At 43.0% G+C, this 13,842-nt stretch overlaps 2 protein-coding genes across 2 annotated transcripts in view; one reads left to right on the forward strand and one right to left on the reverse strand.

Annotated features, from left to right (window-relative positions):
- The window catches only part of COL9A3 (collagen type IX alpha 3 chain), a 35,531-nt gene extending 27,720 nt beyond the window's left edge, over positions 1-7,811 (forward strand). Inside the window, exons 25-32 of the mRNA XM_027645761.1 lie at positions 2,356-2,391; positions 3,756-3,800; positions 4,031-4,063; positions 4,434-4,580; positions 4,942-4,996; positions 5,732-5,914; positions 6,171-6,248; positions 6,812-7,811. Of these exons, the coding sequence (XP_027501562.1) occupies positions 2,356-2,391; positions 3,756-3,800; positions 4,031-4,063; positions 4,434-4,580; positions 4,942-4,996; positions 5,732-5,914; positions 6,171-6,248; positions 6,812-6,987 (753 nt within the window). The 3' untranslated portion in view covers positions 6,988-7,811. The remainder of the gene's footprint in view (positions 1-2,355; positions 2,392-3,755; positions 3,801-4,030; positions 4,064-4,433; positions 4,581-4,941; positions 4,997-5,731; positions 5,915-6,170; positions 6,249-6,811) is intronic.
- Positions 6,616-13,657, reverse strand: TCFL5 (transcription factor like 5). Its single transcript, XM_027645760.1, has 6 exons — positions 12,677-13,657; positions 11,805-11,991; positions 11,038-11,197; positions 10,084-10,324; positions 9,565-9,706; positions 6,616-8,869 (listed from the first exon to the last, which is right to left on the reverse strand). The coding sequence occupies exons 1-6, from the start codon at positions 13,405-13,407 to the stop codon at positions 8,756-8,758; spliced, it is 1,575 nt and encodes a 524-aa protein (XP_027501561.1). The 5' UTR covers positions 13,408-13,657; the 3' UTR covers positions 6,616-8,755.
- Positions 13,658-13,842: the final 185 nt, after the last annotated feature.

A 13,842-nucleotide genomic window follows, 5' to 3' on the forward strand; every position in this document is an offset into this window, starting at 1 on the left:
AAAAAGCCTCTTGGAGTGACTGTGAGCTGGAAGTGTGAAACAGGAGGGTTATTGTGGAGCTGTGGGGCTCTGACTGCATTCAGGGCTTCGCTGCGGTGAGAATATGTATGTTCAGAGGGGAAGAGGCCCCTGCACGGAGCATCCAGGGAGCTGCTCTGAGCAGAGAGAGGGAAAATGTTATGCTTAAAGCAATAAAAAATGATCTAGTTTTTTTTCTGGCTCCAAAGTCAAGCGTAGTTACTCTAAGATGTAATTGTTGGTTGTTCAGAATGAGAGGAAATGACCTCGAGTTGTGCCAGGGGAGGTTTAGATTGGATATCAGGAAAATATTTTTCACAGAAAGGGATGTAAAGCATTGGAACAAGCTGCTGAGGGAAGTGATGGAATCACCATCCCTGGGAGTGTTCAAACATGTAGATGTGGCACCTGAGGACATGGTTTAGTGGTGGACGTGGTGGTGGTGCTGGGTTGATGGTTGACTGCGATGATCTTCAAGATCTTTTCCAACCTATGATTGTTTCTTGCCACCCCAGCACAGCAGCAGCTTTCAGGAAAGCAGGTGTAGCGGGTTTGGATAATGCTGGAGACTTTCCACCTTCATACATGTGGCTGGTGCTCAGAGTAACCTCCATCTGCCCACCCAGTCCCACTGGTGTCAGTGACAGCAGCGAGGGCTGTGCCAGCAATCACCACGAGATGTGGGCTGGGAAGACCCTAAAACCTCAGACCCTTATAGCCTTAAAAAATGGGCTTTGCTGCTGGGGGTGATGGCACTGCTGGGACACACACACAAAGAGCCCAGCAAATGTGCCCTGGCTTTGCTTTACTGCTGGTCCTGACGTGTATAAAGAGAACTGCAGACACGGGATCGATACAATTACACCATCCCCCTCTCCTGAAATCAACTGTGGCTTTTCTATAAACAAATCCCTTCAAACCTAAGCTAACAGGTACTGACAAGCTTTTTCACAGTCCTTGGACTGACTGTGGCCAGGAATACAAACCTGCATGTCAGTAAGTGTGTTTGCTGGCATAAGAAATACAAGAGATTTAGTGCATTTGACTGTAAGATCTAAGACAGCATTGAGACTAAATATATACAAACCATCTTGTTGGAGTGGGATATGGGGAGGGGAAGGATTTGATTGTTGTTGCTGACCGAGGTAGCAATAGACAAATATTTTTCCTAAGGGTTTTTGTTAGGATCGATTTCTGGAGGATTCTGGATGCCAGCAGGCACCTGGGGCAATGCCCCTCTCAGCTCTGTGCTGGCATCACTATCTAGTGATAATATAGATAATCTGGTGATACTTGGCCAAAAACATTGGTTGTGTTTAACTGACACACACGTGAGGGTTTGGAACTGGCAGTCCTAAACTCCTGTCACTTGTTCCTGGTGCTTGGAATTACTGCTGCAGTAAATCACAGTTTTGAATGAAAATCCTTTGGGTTAAGCTGCTCTCTAAGGGAGTGTTCCTGGCAGGGCATGGTCTTTGGTGACTGAACTGTGTTTCATTGCCATAAACTTTCGTGGAGCCTTGGGACTCAGTGAAACCAGAGGTGTAAATCTAGATGATAATGTTCAGAAAAGAATATATTGCCTTTGTCATCAGCAAACATAAATTGGGAGTTATAAATAGCTGTAGCCACTTCTGCATTTCTATGTTCTATTGTCTGTTTTGCTGACAGTTATTTTCCTTTAATAGAAATACCCCCCTTTTTCCAACTTAGTGCTTGACTTGAGCAAAATGACATGTCCTTGTTGTATGTGTTTGTCCTCCTCGAAGATTCCATTCTGCTGAGCCACCTCCAGATCTAGTTAATAAAACAGGATCAGTTCACAGATGCCAGATGGATGAATGTCCTGTAGGAATCCTCTTTCAAGGGTAAAATGATGGAATTTCCCATGTAGATTTTGCAGTAGAGAAAAAAAAATTGGGGTTTTCCTGAACTCCTTGTTGGCTCTGCTCTGTGGAGCAGAAAAGTCACAAATAGGGCTGAAAATGTCTCTCTCTGTGAATGCCAGGTAGGTAAAGTTGGAAGGATTTTTCAAGTTGCCTGGATTATTCCTGGTGTGATAATCAGTTCATCATCTAAATGTATTTTATTCCTATGGCCGTGTTGTTCCATGAGTCTCATAATTGGGAACACCTAATTCTAAATCCCACAAAAACTGAAGTCTAATGAACCTTTGAAAAACCATCCTGACTTTTTGCCCTTGTGGTACAAAAATGGTCTTGTCCATTTTATTCTATGAGTAAATACAACCCCTTGCTGAGTGACTGTCTGACCACACCAGGAATTCACAGGAAAATAACAGTTTGAGCTCATTTGCCTTCTTTCTCTTATTCACAGGGTCCTATTGGTGTTCCTGGTCCCAAAGGTAACCAGGTAAGTGATAACTTTTGTGCTGTTGTCAGCAGAGGCATTTAACCCAAACCTCAGGCACAGCCTTAGAACAGTACAAACTGCTTTTTCTCCCTCAAATGAAAATATTCTGCAGCAGGCACCAACAAAACTCTCTTTGGTCCCATTTTTCCTGTTGGCACAGATGTAGGCTGTTCTAATGGAGACTCATGAACATGCTGTGATAAAAACACTAGACCCTTGCTGTGTGTTTTGTAGCCACGAGGCATCTGTGTAGGAGCTCCTCACATCACATTCCTCCTGAGTTAAGTTTAAAAGTGCAGCTTTTCCTTGAACTCCATGTGGCTCATGAGGAAGATTTTGTCCTAAACTCAAAGCTTGGCACAGTAATGGACAAATTTAATATTTTACTTTTTGCTGCTCAACTTCCATAGTCGGTTTAATCTCAGCAATGAGCTTTTGAGCCAGTTTTCTTCAAATATATGGCTTTCATTAATGCATGACTGTGTTTTTACAGAAAAGGAGGCTTTTCTAGCAAGCCTTGCTGTTTTTGTTTACCGATGTCAGTGTCTGTGTGGTCTCCGTTTTGTTGCTAAGGGAAAGACCAACCTACTCTCTGTTTGTCTTGAAATTACTTCCTCTGGAAAACCATCGAGTCACCATAACAAGCTCATTGTCTACTCTAATTGTGGTATAATAACCCAGCTCTGTGTTCCCCAGGGGCAGTGCTGCCCGTGGGGCCGGTGGCAGCAAGTTGCAGTGATTTGTGTCCCCCCCCAGTGATGTTCAAATTGCACACACTGCTGCTGCTGAGTGGAGGTGATCAGCAAATTGATGCTCCTCGTCCTGGCTAATAAAAGGGATGTCACCAGAGCTTTAGCCACTCTCACAGTCCCCAGACAGAGAGGAGAGGGAGCATCCTCACTAAGTGATGATCACTGCAGTTTAAGGGTGGGTTGAAGATGTTCTGCAGGTGACTCTGCTCAGGAATCCTAAAGAACATGAACACTGAACATTTGGCTGTGGCTGCAAACCCATATTTTCTGTGAGATACAGACCTGAGGAACCTGAAATTAGATTCACTATTCCAGGACAGCCTGTGGGTGTCTTTCATGGCCACTCCACCAGGGATCTCATCTGTATGAATTCAGCCTTTCAACCAAGTCCCAGCCTGTCACAAAGGGCACCCAATCCTTGTGCCACCTACTGTGGAGTTCAACCTTGGGAAGAGGGAACTTCCTATTGCTGGAGCAGCTGTATAATCTGCAAAGAGACCCCATCTCCCTTAGGCACTGAGGTTATCCAAGTCTCAGAGTGAGCCTCACTGTCAGCAACACTGTCCTTGTGCACCAGCAGGTGCAGTGTTAACTCTGATCTCTCTTTTTCAGGGCATTGCTGGAGCCGATGGCCTCCCAGGTGACAAAGGAGAGCTGGTAGGTGTCCTCAAGTTCAGCAGGATTGACTCCTCAGATAACGGAGGGGTCTAGAAAACCATGTATCAATATGGTCAGTCAGAATTAATCATCCAAGATCTCCAACCCTGCTGTGAAAAGGAGAAAGCAACCCAAGCCTTGTACAGCTTCCTGCAGCTTGGGAGGTTGGGCTTCAGAGATGCATTTGCTGAATAGATCATTCTTTCTTATTTCCCTTTTCTTTCTAACAGGGTCCCTTTGGTCCCCCTGGCCAAAAAGGAGAGGTATGTGTCAGACACTGAGGGTTCATGCCTCAGAAGGTTTGGAAGTAAACATGACTATTGCATCTTTCAATGATATATGTCAATAAATTAAATTCTGACGCCATTCCCTAGAAACATGTTTTCCTCACAGTCATGCTATAGGATCTGTGAGAATGACAGGGGGTTGTAGCATTCAAAATACTGGAATATGTTTGATAATTTTGCTGCAGTAAGGACTCCTGTTTATGTGTAAAACCATGCATAGGATGTAAGAATTGTACATATCAGCCAGGTCAGTCAGAGAAACCTGACAAAAGGCTTAACTAATGACCAGGAGAAAACAATGGATCTTCAGTTTTCAGTGGGTTTTGCCTTTTTTGTCTCATTACAGCCAGGAAAAAGAGGAGAACTTGGTCCAAAAGGTGCCCAAGGACCGAATGGGACAGCTGGAGCACCAGGAATCCCAGGATATCCGGGACCCATGGGCCATCAGGGGGTGCAGGGTGTTCCTGGCATCACAGGAAAACCTGGGCCTCCTGTAAGTGTCCTCTGCTTCTAGGGCACAGTCAGGGAGCCTGTGAAGTGAATAAATGGATCGTGGGGTTTGGATGTATGTTCAAAAAATAAGGTCCTGTGTTTCAGCAGGCAAAAGTAAGGCCAAATAAGCCCCAGATTAAATATCTGACCTAACATTAAAATTAATCTCTGCTGTTACTATGACAGAGTTCTGAACTGAAGCTGTCATCTTTTGAAGAGGGGAAAGAACCCACTCCTCTCCATGTGGGATCCTGTGCTTCTTCCTGAGCTGCTGGAAATGTATTTTGTATCCTGAAGCTTCTGCCAGGGATGATTATTGATAACATGATTTGTACAAGGACAAATTCTTCTGTTAATTGCAGGGCAAAGAGGCCAGTGAACAACATATCAGAGAACTCTGCGGGGAAATGATAAATGGTGAGTATCACTGAGAGAAAACTGATTTAATTGCTATATTAGCTGAAGATGAGTAGATCCTGAACATAAGATAGCTCCTGAGATTTGTTAATTTTCTGTCTGGATAAGAAAAAAATACCTTGACCTTTAATGCAGGGAAATTATTCAGGAGGTCACCTTGTTTCTGGATGTCTTTCATTGTTCTAAAATTAGTATTTTTCAATTATTTATCTTGGCAACAGACAAAGTGCACTGAAAGCAGCTTTGACACAAGTATTGTGCCAGCACAGGCTGTGAGTGTCTGCCTGCCCTAACCTGTGTCATTCTGGACTTCAGCTCCCACCTCCTCTCTCTCCTCAATGCACCCCATCTCTTTGGAGCAGAGCCCCCCAGAGTGTCCTTCTTCCTTCACTTACTGTTCTGCATTTGGAGGTTATATTCCCCATTTGGGATGAGGTTAAACTCTGAAAGTTTGCTTTAGAAAACTTGTTTTAATTATTTAAGCATCAATTGTTAGAATACTTGATGTCATTTAAAGTGGTTTTGGAAACAGGAAATATCAATGGCTTAAAAACTTGCAGATTTATGATGAAAATCCCTCTGTGTAGTGTAAAAAAACCCAAAAAGCTACAGGTAGGCTGAGAGGAGACTCAATGTTTCCTTCTGCCAGAAGCACTAAGTGTGTGGCAGTGGCAGGAAGATCTGCTCAAGCAGAGTGAAAATGTTGGCCATGCAGTTTTTCATTGTGTTTTTCAGAGCAAATTGCACAGTTAGCTGCTAATCTGAGGAAGCCCTTGTCCCCTGGAATGACGGGTCGGCCTGGCCCAGCCGGGCCCCCAGGTCCTCCTGGAGCAATGGGAAGTGTTGGGCATCCTGGTCCTCGTGGTCCCCCTGGATACAGGGGGCCAACAGGAGAGCTGGGAGATCCTGGTCCCAGAGGTAAGTTAAGACTAAAGCAACCTGCTTCTCTTTAATGCCCACTGAAGTAAATTGCAAAACTGTACTGAATTCAGCAGTGGGGGAAAGGAGATCAGGCCTCCATGGAGTTCTAGAGGGGGGGTTTGCATCTTTGGGGATGCCCTGTAAGCAGAGATCCAACTGATGTCCTGAGGATTTTTAGCTCCTCTTGGTCTCTCCCCTTCCTGCCCTTGGCTCCAGTGCACAACTCACTGTGGAAACTCTGTTTATATTCAAGGTGACACTGGCGAAAAGGGAGATAAAGGACCTGTTGGTCAAGGTATCGATGGGCCTGATGGTGATCAAGGACTCCAAGGTAAGGCTGTGCAAATAATTTAACACTCCATCACTATAGCAGAGGCTTAAGAATCACAGACTGTTCTGAGTTGGAAGGGACCCACAAGGATCATCGAGTCCAACTCTTAGGGACAGCTCTGCATAGAGCTGGCAGTAGATTATCATCACCACTCTTCTGTTACTCAGAATCTTAATGACAACTTGACTTGAGGAGGTGCAGTGAATTGAAGCTGCTGAAGGCCACAGCCTCCCACTGGGGAACAAGCTGGTGACAAAGAAGGAGGGACAGTTGTGACCACACCTACTGTCACAATAAGTAAGCTGTGAGCTCACACAGACAGGACACCCCTTGACCAAATTATTCAGGCATAAAAAAAATGCAAAACTTCAGATTCAGGGTAAATTTATTGAAAACACCTCATACTCAACAGGCCATAACAAGTGTGATGTACAGACACTCAAAGTATATTAAGATCTCTAAAAGCAACACATATATACATATATTAAAAATAAAATTAAAAAAAATATAAAAAAAGAAGAGATGGAAATACTTCATGTAATCTTTCCCCCTTTCTTGTTTAGGACCACCTGGTGTGCCTGGAATTACTAAAAACGGCCGTGATGGGGCTCAGGGTGAACCCGGCCTGCCAGGGGATCCTGGTACTCCTGGTACTATTGGGGCTCAGGGAACTCCAGGAATATGTGACACGTCGGCTTGCATGGGAGCTGTTGCTGCATCAATTTCCAAAAAATCATAAACCAACAGTACAAGAAGTGAAGAAGTGACTGAATATTTAAATAAACAGTGCATTGTAAGAAAACAGAATCCTCCTAGTGCTAAATGGACAGATGCTCCTTCTGTTCTGTTAAGTGGAGACTTTGACACAGTTCTATGAAAAAGAAAGCATCAGGTGAAAACTTTAATTAAAAGATGCTTTATGAGTATTTTTCCTCCCCCCCAATTATTTTCCAGACTTTTTACTGCTAAACAACCTCACCTTTCCTTTCTCCCTTTGCTCAAGAGTCCTGCAAGAGGAAGCATTGTTCCTTTTCACCATCACCCCCCCATACACTAAAGATCACGACTTCTTGCTATAAAAGTTTGAGCCTTTTCAGTTGAATCCCTTGGTGCTGCTGCCACTGATTTCAGTTCTGCAGGTTTGTGCACAAAGACACACGTTGTTAAGGTACTCAGGCACCAAACTTCCTCTTCTATCAAGTGGAAATCATGCATTTAAATATCCTGTATTTTAATATCTTAACATTCTGGCTGATATATATGCTGTCACTTAGCAATTTTCAGATTGCACCTCAAATATTTGCCAAGACAAGGAAACAATAATCCTCTTGCAATCAAATTCTGCAAAAGGTGTAATGTATATATTTAATTTTGAGGGAAGAATTTTTGTATATTTCCATATGATAATAAAAGAAACGAAGTAACAGCATTTTCATGACCTCTACTTAAGCTATTTGCACAGTAATTGTGATGGAACCCCATGTAAGAAAGGATGCTCTTCTAAAGTCCAGCCAAAACCACCTGCAATGAACTGTTGTAAAAATAAAAGGAGATTTTTTTTAACCTTTTCTTTGTGATGTTGTGTCATTTACACATCAAGTTAACTCAGCTGAACTCCATTTTCCAGAACTGGTTTTACTAGGATTGTTTGGATATAAATTGCTTCAAAATTGTCCTTATCCGTGATTTAAACCAGTATTAATTTTGGTAGACCTTTTTATACTTTAAAACTTGCTAGCATCATCTATTTTAAAAAAATTAATAAAGCCACTCTCAGCTCACACACTGTTCTATTTCTGTCCTATATGCCAAAGCCTATGAACAAAGTGTCATATTTTTCTTTAAATATAAAAATAGTTTGTGCATTTAAATATCTACTGTTTACAATATGCCACTCTTGGTTTAACAATACAAGAACCTGTTGGACAGTTGTGTGACAGACATTAAAAATAATACTCTTTGGGGCCAAGTATGTTAAATATGTGTGCAAATGGAAAATTCATAATATGCACAATTTAGAAACTAAGCACTTGCTCAAATATCTAATATAACCTCTACATTTTTAACGGGAAAATGGTCATTATAATATGGTAACTTTAGTTTTCTTTGCAGTGGAAGAGTATGTTTCCATCTAGCCATTCAAATAGCAGGACAGATGGATGGTCTATAACTCTGCCTAACTGTACTGGATCATATTTAAAAAAAAAAAAAAAGCAAAACCAAACAATTAAATAAAACCCCAAAGCAGGATGACAAACCAATTTTGTAAAACTAAAGGGTAAAAATACTTTCTTGTAGCTTCTGGTCCCAAAGCCTCTTGAACAGGGCACTAGTTTCCCTCGCTGGTAGTTAACTTCCATTTCCATTTTCAATAAAGAACATTTTCTTTAAAGCTCTATTTATATATATTTACAAGTTACATTTCACAATCCATATTCAGCACTTAAATGGAAAGACTAAAATACAGTTTGGACCATTGTCACACAATTCAAGGTGGTCAGGGCTGACTATTTGGTCTCCATAGCCGTGCGGTTTTCCTGCGCTGGACACATTACACAGGAGTCTGGTCTTCCTATTTTTAGTCTCCTGCCTGTTTTACCACAGAACACAGTCTCAAATTCCTAAAAAAAAAAAATCAAAATACAAAGAATAAATAACAACTACATTTATTGTAGATATTTACTCGGGATGGATGTTTTTGTTTCATCAGTGTTTTGGAAAAATAAAGCTCTTCAATAGGAAGTGCTGAGGGGTTATATCAGGATCTAGACAAGCAGCTTTTCCAATAAACACTCCAGGTACTGTCTTAAAATTCTTGGCAGAGTCAGAATTACTCTGGAGCTGCAACTACTGGTGTGGAGCATGGGAGTTTCTTATAGGACAGGTAACCCTTTACACTCACCAACTCTGAGACAGTGTGGGCATGTAACTGTAAATCCATCCCTGAACTCAGTTCATAAAAAACAATTAGAAAACTGTGAAAGTGGTAAAAAATAGAGAAAAGGAAGGAGGGGAGGAATGACTGAAGAGGACCTTAATTCTAATATCGTTTTCCAAATAGGATCATGCTCAGGAATTGGGTAGCTAAAAGAAAAAAATATTGACTTCAAAATCTGATTTGAAAACCTTGACTGAGGACAGCCTATCATTTCTCACTAGTGAACTGAACCAGTAAAACCCCAAAAATTTAAAGGAAGGTTCAAGGTTATGGTGGATCTTTCACAAATAGCAATAAGCATTCCATATATGTTATACACTACAGCTTTAAAATATTTCACATTTTCCACAAGACCAAAAATGAAATGAGATTTCAAACCTGCTTCAGAGAGTCACCGTGCCTTTCTTGAATGTACTTCAGGAATGCAGTTGTCCACTGCAAAGTTGTTGCCTTATCAGTGTCGATCGTGCAGAATGGAACCAGGAGATTCAGCTCATCACAACAAACCCGGATCCTGCGCCTGCAAACGTTGGAGGTTATCAACCAGGGCCAGAGGGAAGGGAAAAACAAAAACAAAAGGAAGACTACCAGCCACGGACTTCTTTTTGTTTGCTAGCAGCTTTGTGTATCAGTCATGCTACACACAAGTTACCTTATCTTTATAGAATGGGTGAAATGTTTTGAAATCTCTCTTTGTTTGTTTAGAGAGTAAAAACACAACAAAGACAACCACAACGAAACACACATGTATTTTCCCTCCAAGGAACACCCAACCCTCACCACACGCTTTGCTTTTTCTTGGAGCTAACATGAAACATGTCACATCTACATTTACTCCGGACGATCCCAGTATTAAGGTTTCAAAAGCCTTTGCAAGGCCTCAGCTCACAGAATTACCTTCTGTCTCTCTCCAGGCGGTTGTGTCGTTCCCTGCGCTGAGCACTCCCATCCTGAGTTCCACCTGGCACCTGCACACTGGAGCCAGGCTGTGCTGACTGCCAGGGGCCCTGGGCAGCCCCACTGCCCTGGCTGTTGTCACGGGCATTTCGAATTTCACCGAGAGGTTTGCGATCCATGTTTGGATCCAACGGGTTTATTCGGCTGCAACTCCTGTTTATGGCTTGCTTGCATAAGGTGTCTTATTGGAAAAACAAAGAGGAAAAGAACCAGCTATTTGTAACCCTCCCACTAACCTGAAAATAGTGATCGTGGAGGGGGTTTTTTTGTAGCTTTATTTCTGTGGAATAATCCTTGAAGCTTTATTGCCAGCCCAGATTGACTCTTACAAGTCCTTCAGAAGCCCTAAGGCACTGCTTGCTATTCCAAAATCCACATAGCTTCTATTTTCTGAGAGAGCCCACTGAGACCGTGCCTGGTGAGCACTTGGGGCAACCCTTAAAATGTCCTTTAGTTTGGTACTGACTGGATCTGCTGTATCAGCTCAGGGGTCACAAAATGTGCCCCTTTGCCCTGTGGTTTGGTGGTATTTGGGCAAAGGTTGGACTTGATCATCTTGGAGGTCTTTTCCAACCTTAATGATTCTATGATTCTGAAGAAACCAGTTGCTTACCCAAGGCCCAGATTTCCAAAGGTACTTTGTAACCTTGAGTTTCCTCACTTCAAGCTAGAAGTGCTAAACAATTTTGAAAGTATAGCTGAACTAACAGGTCTTGAATTTTTCTGGAAAAATCTAAGTCCCATATTGCCCACAGCACATTTCTGCCATAAAACCCTCACCTCCTACATCCTACACTAAAATCATATTCATTCCAGAAAAGACACAAATTCAGGACAAAAATGTAGATTTGAAGGCCAAGAGAAAGCTAAGTGAAAAGAAGATAAATGATTTACCTCCAACTTTAATCCAAACTTCCTCAGGCAAAGCTTTATTTATAGCACCTACTGTCTGTTTTGTGGATTCAACTTCCTGATAGAGGAAAGGGAATGTCTTGGGTATCCCAAGGTCTTGATGTTTGGCAGCTTCCAAAATAGTGCAAGATGTTCCACAGGTCTGTGAAAATCAAAAAGGAAATACAGGACTATATCCATTAAAAAACAAACAAACAAAAAAACCCCAACCAAAACCAAGAAACAAAACCCACCTATTTTGATATGTTCATGTTAACTTCTTAAGTTACTTCTTTAGCCAGAATAAATCCCAAATACTTCCACATATAACCATGGGATTTTGACAGACTGGTGATTTTTGGGGATACCTCTGATATTTCTGAGTGCCATTCTATCACTTTTGCTTCAGAGATTACTGTAAGTTGTGGAGGGGGAAATATTTTTATCATCAAAATAAACTGTAGAAAATGCTACTAAGTGGCTGCTTCTTGTTTTGCACAGATGAAAACAATGATAAATGGATAAACTCCAGAAAAAAAAGAAATCTAATGGCCTACTGCTCATTACTGGGATGCAGGTAACTACTAATTACAAAAATTACAAATGCCACACAACTGACTTGAGTATTTTTAAAAGATGTTTAACTGAATTGCAGATCATTCTGATCATCCCTATTCAAAGCCAGCCACACTTTACCCCAAACCTTCACAATTATTTTACACCTAAAAAATTAATATTATCAGCATTTGAACTTGGCAGAGTAGAGTTACCTGTGCTTGGGAAGGATTAGCACTTCCAGCAGCAGAACATGCATTCATGGTAAAGAAGGGGTATGTGAATGGCAGGGAATGTGTGGCAGGTGCAGCCTTATTTTTCCCAAGTGCAGCACACCTGTTCCCTTGCTGGTGAAGAGGAACACCCACCACTTCCGAGGGCTGGCGAATCAGTGTCACTAAACTTAAAAACAAAAACAAACAAACAGAAAACATACCAGGCTGACTGCTTGAAAATGAGTGCAGAAAAACGTACAGCTACACATCTTTCTAGTAACTATCACTAAGAAACCACTTCCATTTAGTGTAAACAGAAATCACTGTTATTGCCATATTGCCCACTTCAGGGACCAAAGAAAGAAAAGGGAAATCAGCTGAGAAGATATTTTATTCCGTGCAATAACAGTTCACTTCACACCTCAATAGAACATTTATCAGCACACTAAGACAGTTACAGGGCTAGATTGTAAAACAACATTTTTGCTCAAAGTTTTCCCCCTAGTCAGGCCTCCACATTGTAACACTAATCAATCACTCTTATTATTATGATCAAAAATCTACTTTGCTTTTAGCAAGCTGCATATTAAAACTAGGCATTGTTCTCTCGCCTTTATTTACAGTACATGTTATCAAGAATAAAGCTGTAAAGTAATTAATTTTGGAACTACATGCTGTACCATTTATGCAATACACAGAGGGGCCTAAGCTGAGCTCAGCAGAGTTGCATCCACGTTTGATGGCACAGTTTAACAAAGCCCAACCCATCCTTCTCATGTATTAAAAAAAGTACCGTCCTTAGGTTTCACTTAGAAAATCAGTTTTGAACTATACGATACATAGTTTAACAACATAAAGTAATTGCAACACACTTGTTAAGAGTTACTCCAGATTCTTGGGGTTCTTGACATCTGGGGTTTTCTGTCGGGCTGCTGTTGAATCTGTCTTCCAACCGAGCTCTGACTGCAGGTTTAGATCTAAGCTCTGGTGCCAGTGCCGAATTTTCAACAAATATATTTTCTTTATTGTCCCCCAAGAAATTTTCACCCTGTTTAGCTTTTACTACACTGCATCCTGAGACTTCTACAGAGCTACTGTTGGGTGCTTTCTCTCTTTGGTTCAGAGGGAGGTTGGACTCGCTAAGCAACATCATTCTGAGCTCCTGCAAGTCAGCATAGCCCAAGTGTGGGTTAGAACTCGGCCAATAGCTGTCACAAGGTAACCCTGACTGGCAGGTAACTGGGCAGACCGACTGGTTCCCAGAGCTGCTGGATGAGCCCCCGTCCTGACTGGTGCTGGGGGAGGGCTGCTGCAGAGGGGGGTCTGCAGAGGGACCAGGCGAGGAGAAAGCGCTGAGCCTGGCTTCCACTTCACCTTCACTACTCTGGGCCTCCGTGTGCGAGCAAAGTATGTGCTGCAGCTGGGTGTACTCAATGTCCATCATCTCCACCAGGCTGGCCTCGGGGGTGGCGAAGCCAAGGTTTTGCTCACCAAAGGAACTGTCACTTGAGCCTCCAGGTCCGACAGCAACGGGAGCGGGGTCAGGAGCACTAGCTGGGCTCTGAGGAATGGTCTGAGGCTCCTCGGGGGCTGATCCTGACATGGCTACAGCAAACCTAATCAGTTACCAATGTCCCCTTCAACAGAAAACCACACCACCTTCAAGAATTGTGCTATCCATTAAAAAAACAAACAAACAAAACAAAACAACAAAAAAATTGCACTTAACACTGATTCGCGAGGTTAACAGGGCGGGGACCAAGCTGCCGCTGGCGGGGTACCTGACACCCTGACCATGTCTCCCCCCCCGAAAAGGTGAGACCCGCCCTCCCCCTCCAGCACAGCTGCTCACGACAAACGGCCTTCACCTGTCCCCGCCCCGCGGCCTCGGCGGGGAGGCTGCGGGTAAACTCTGCGGCCTGGCACCCCCCTGAGGCGGGGCCCGGGCGGCGGGAGCGGGGCCCCGGCGTTCGGGGGGAGCCGGGGCGGGCAGGGCCGGGCGGGGGCGGCCGGAGGGGACGCGCGGCCCCCTCAGCGC

Source organism: Corapipo altera, unplaced genomic scaffold (genome assembly GCF_003945725.1).
Source record: "Corapipo altera isolate COAL_440 unplaced genomic scaffold, ASM394572v1 64, whole genome shotgun sequence".
Classification (NCBI taxonomy): Eukaryota; Metazoa; Chordata; class Aves; order Passeriformes; family Pipridae; genus Corapipo; species Corapipo altera.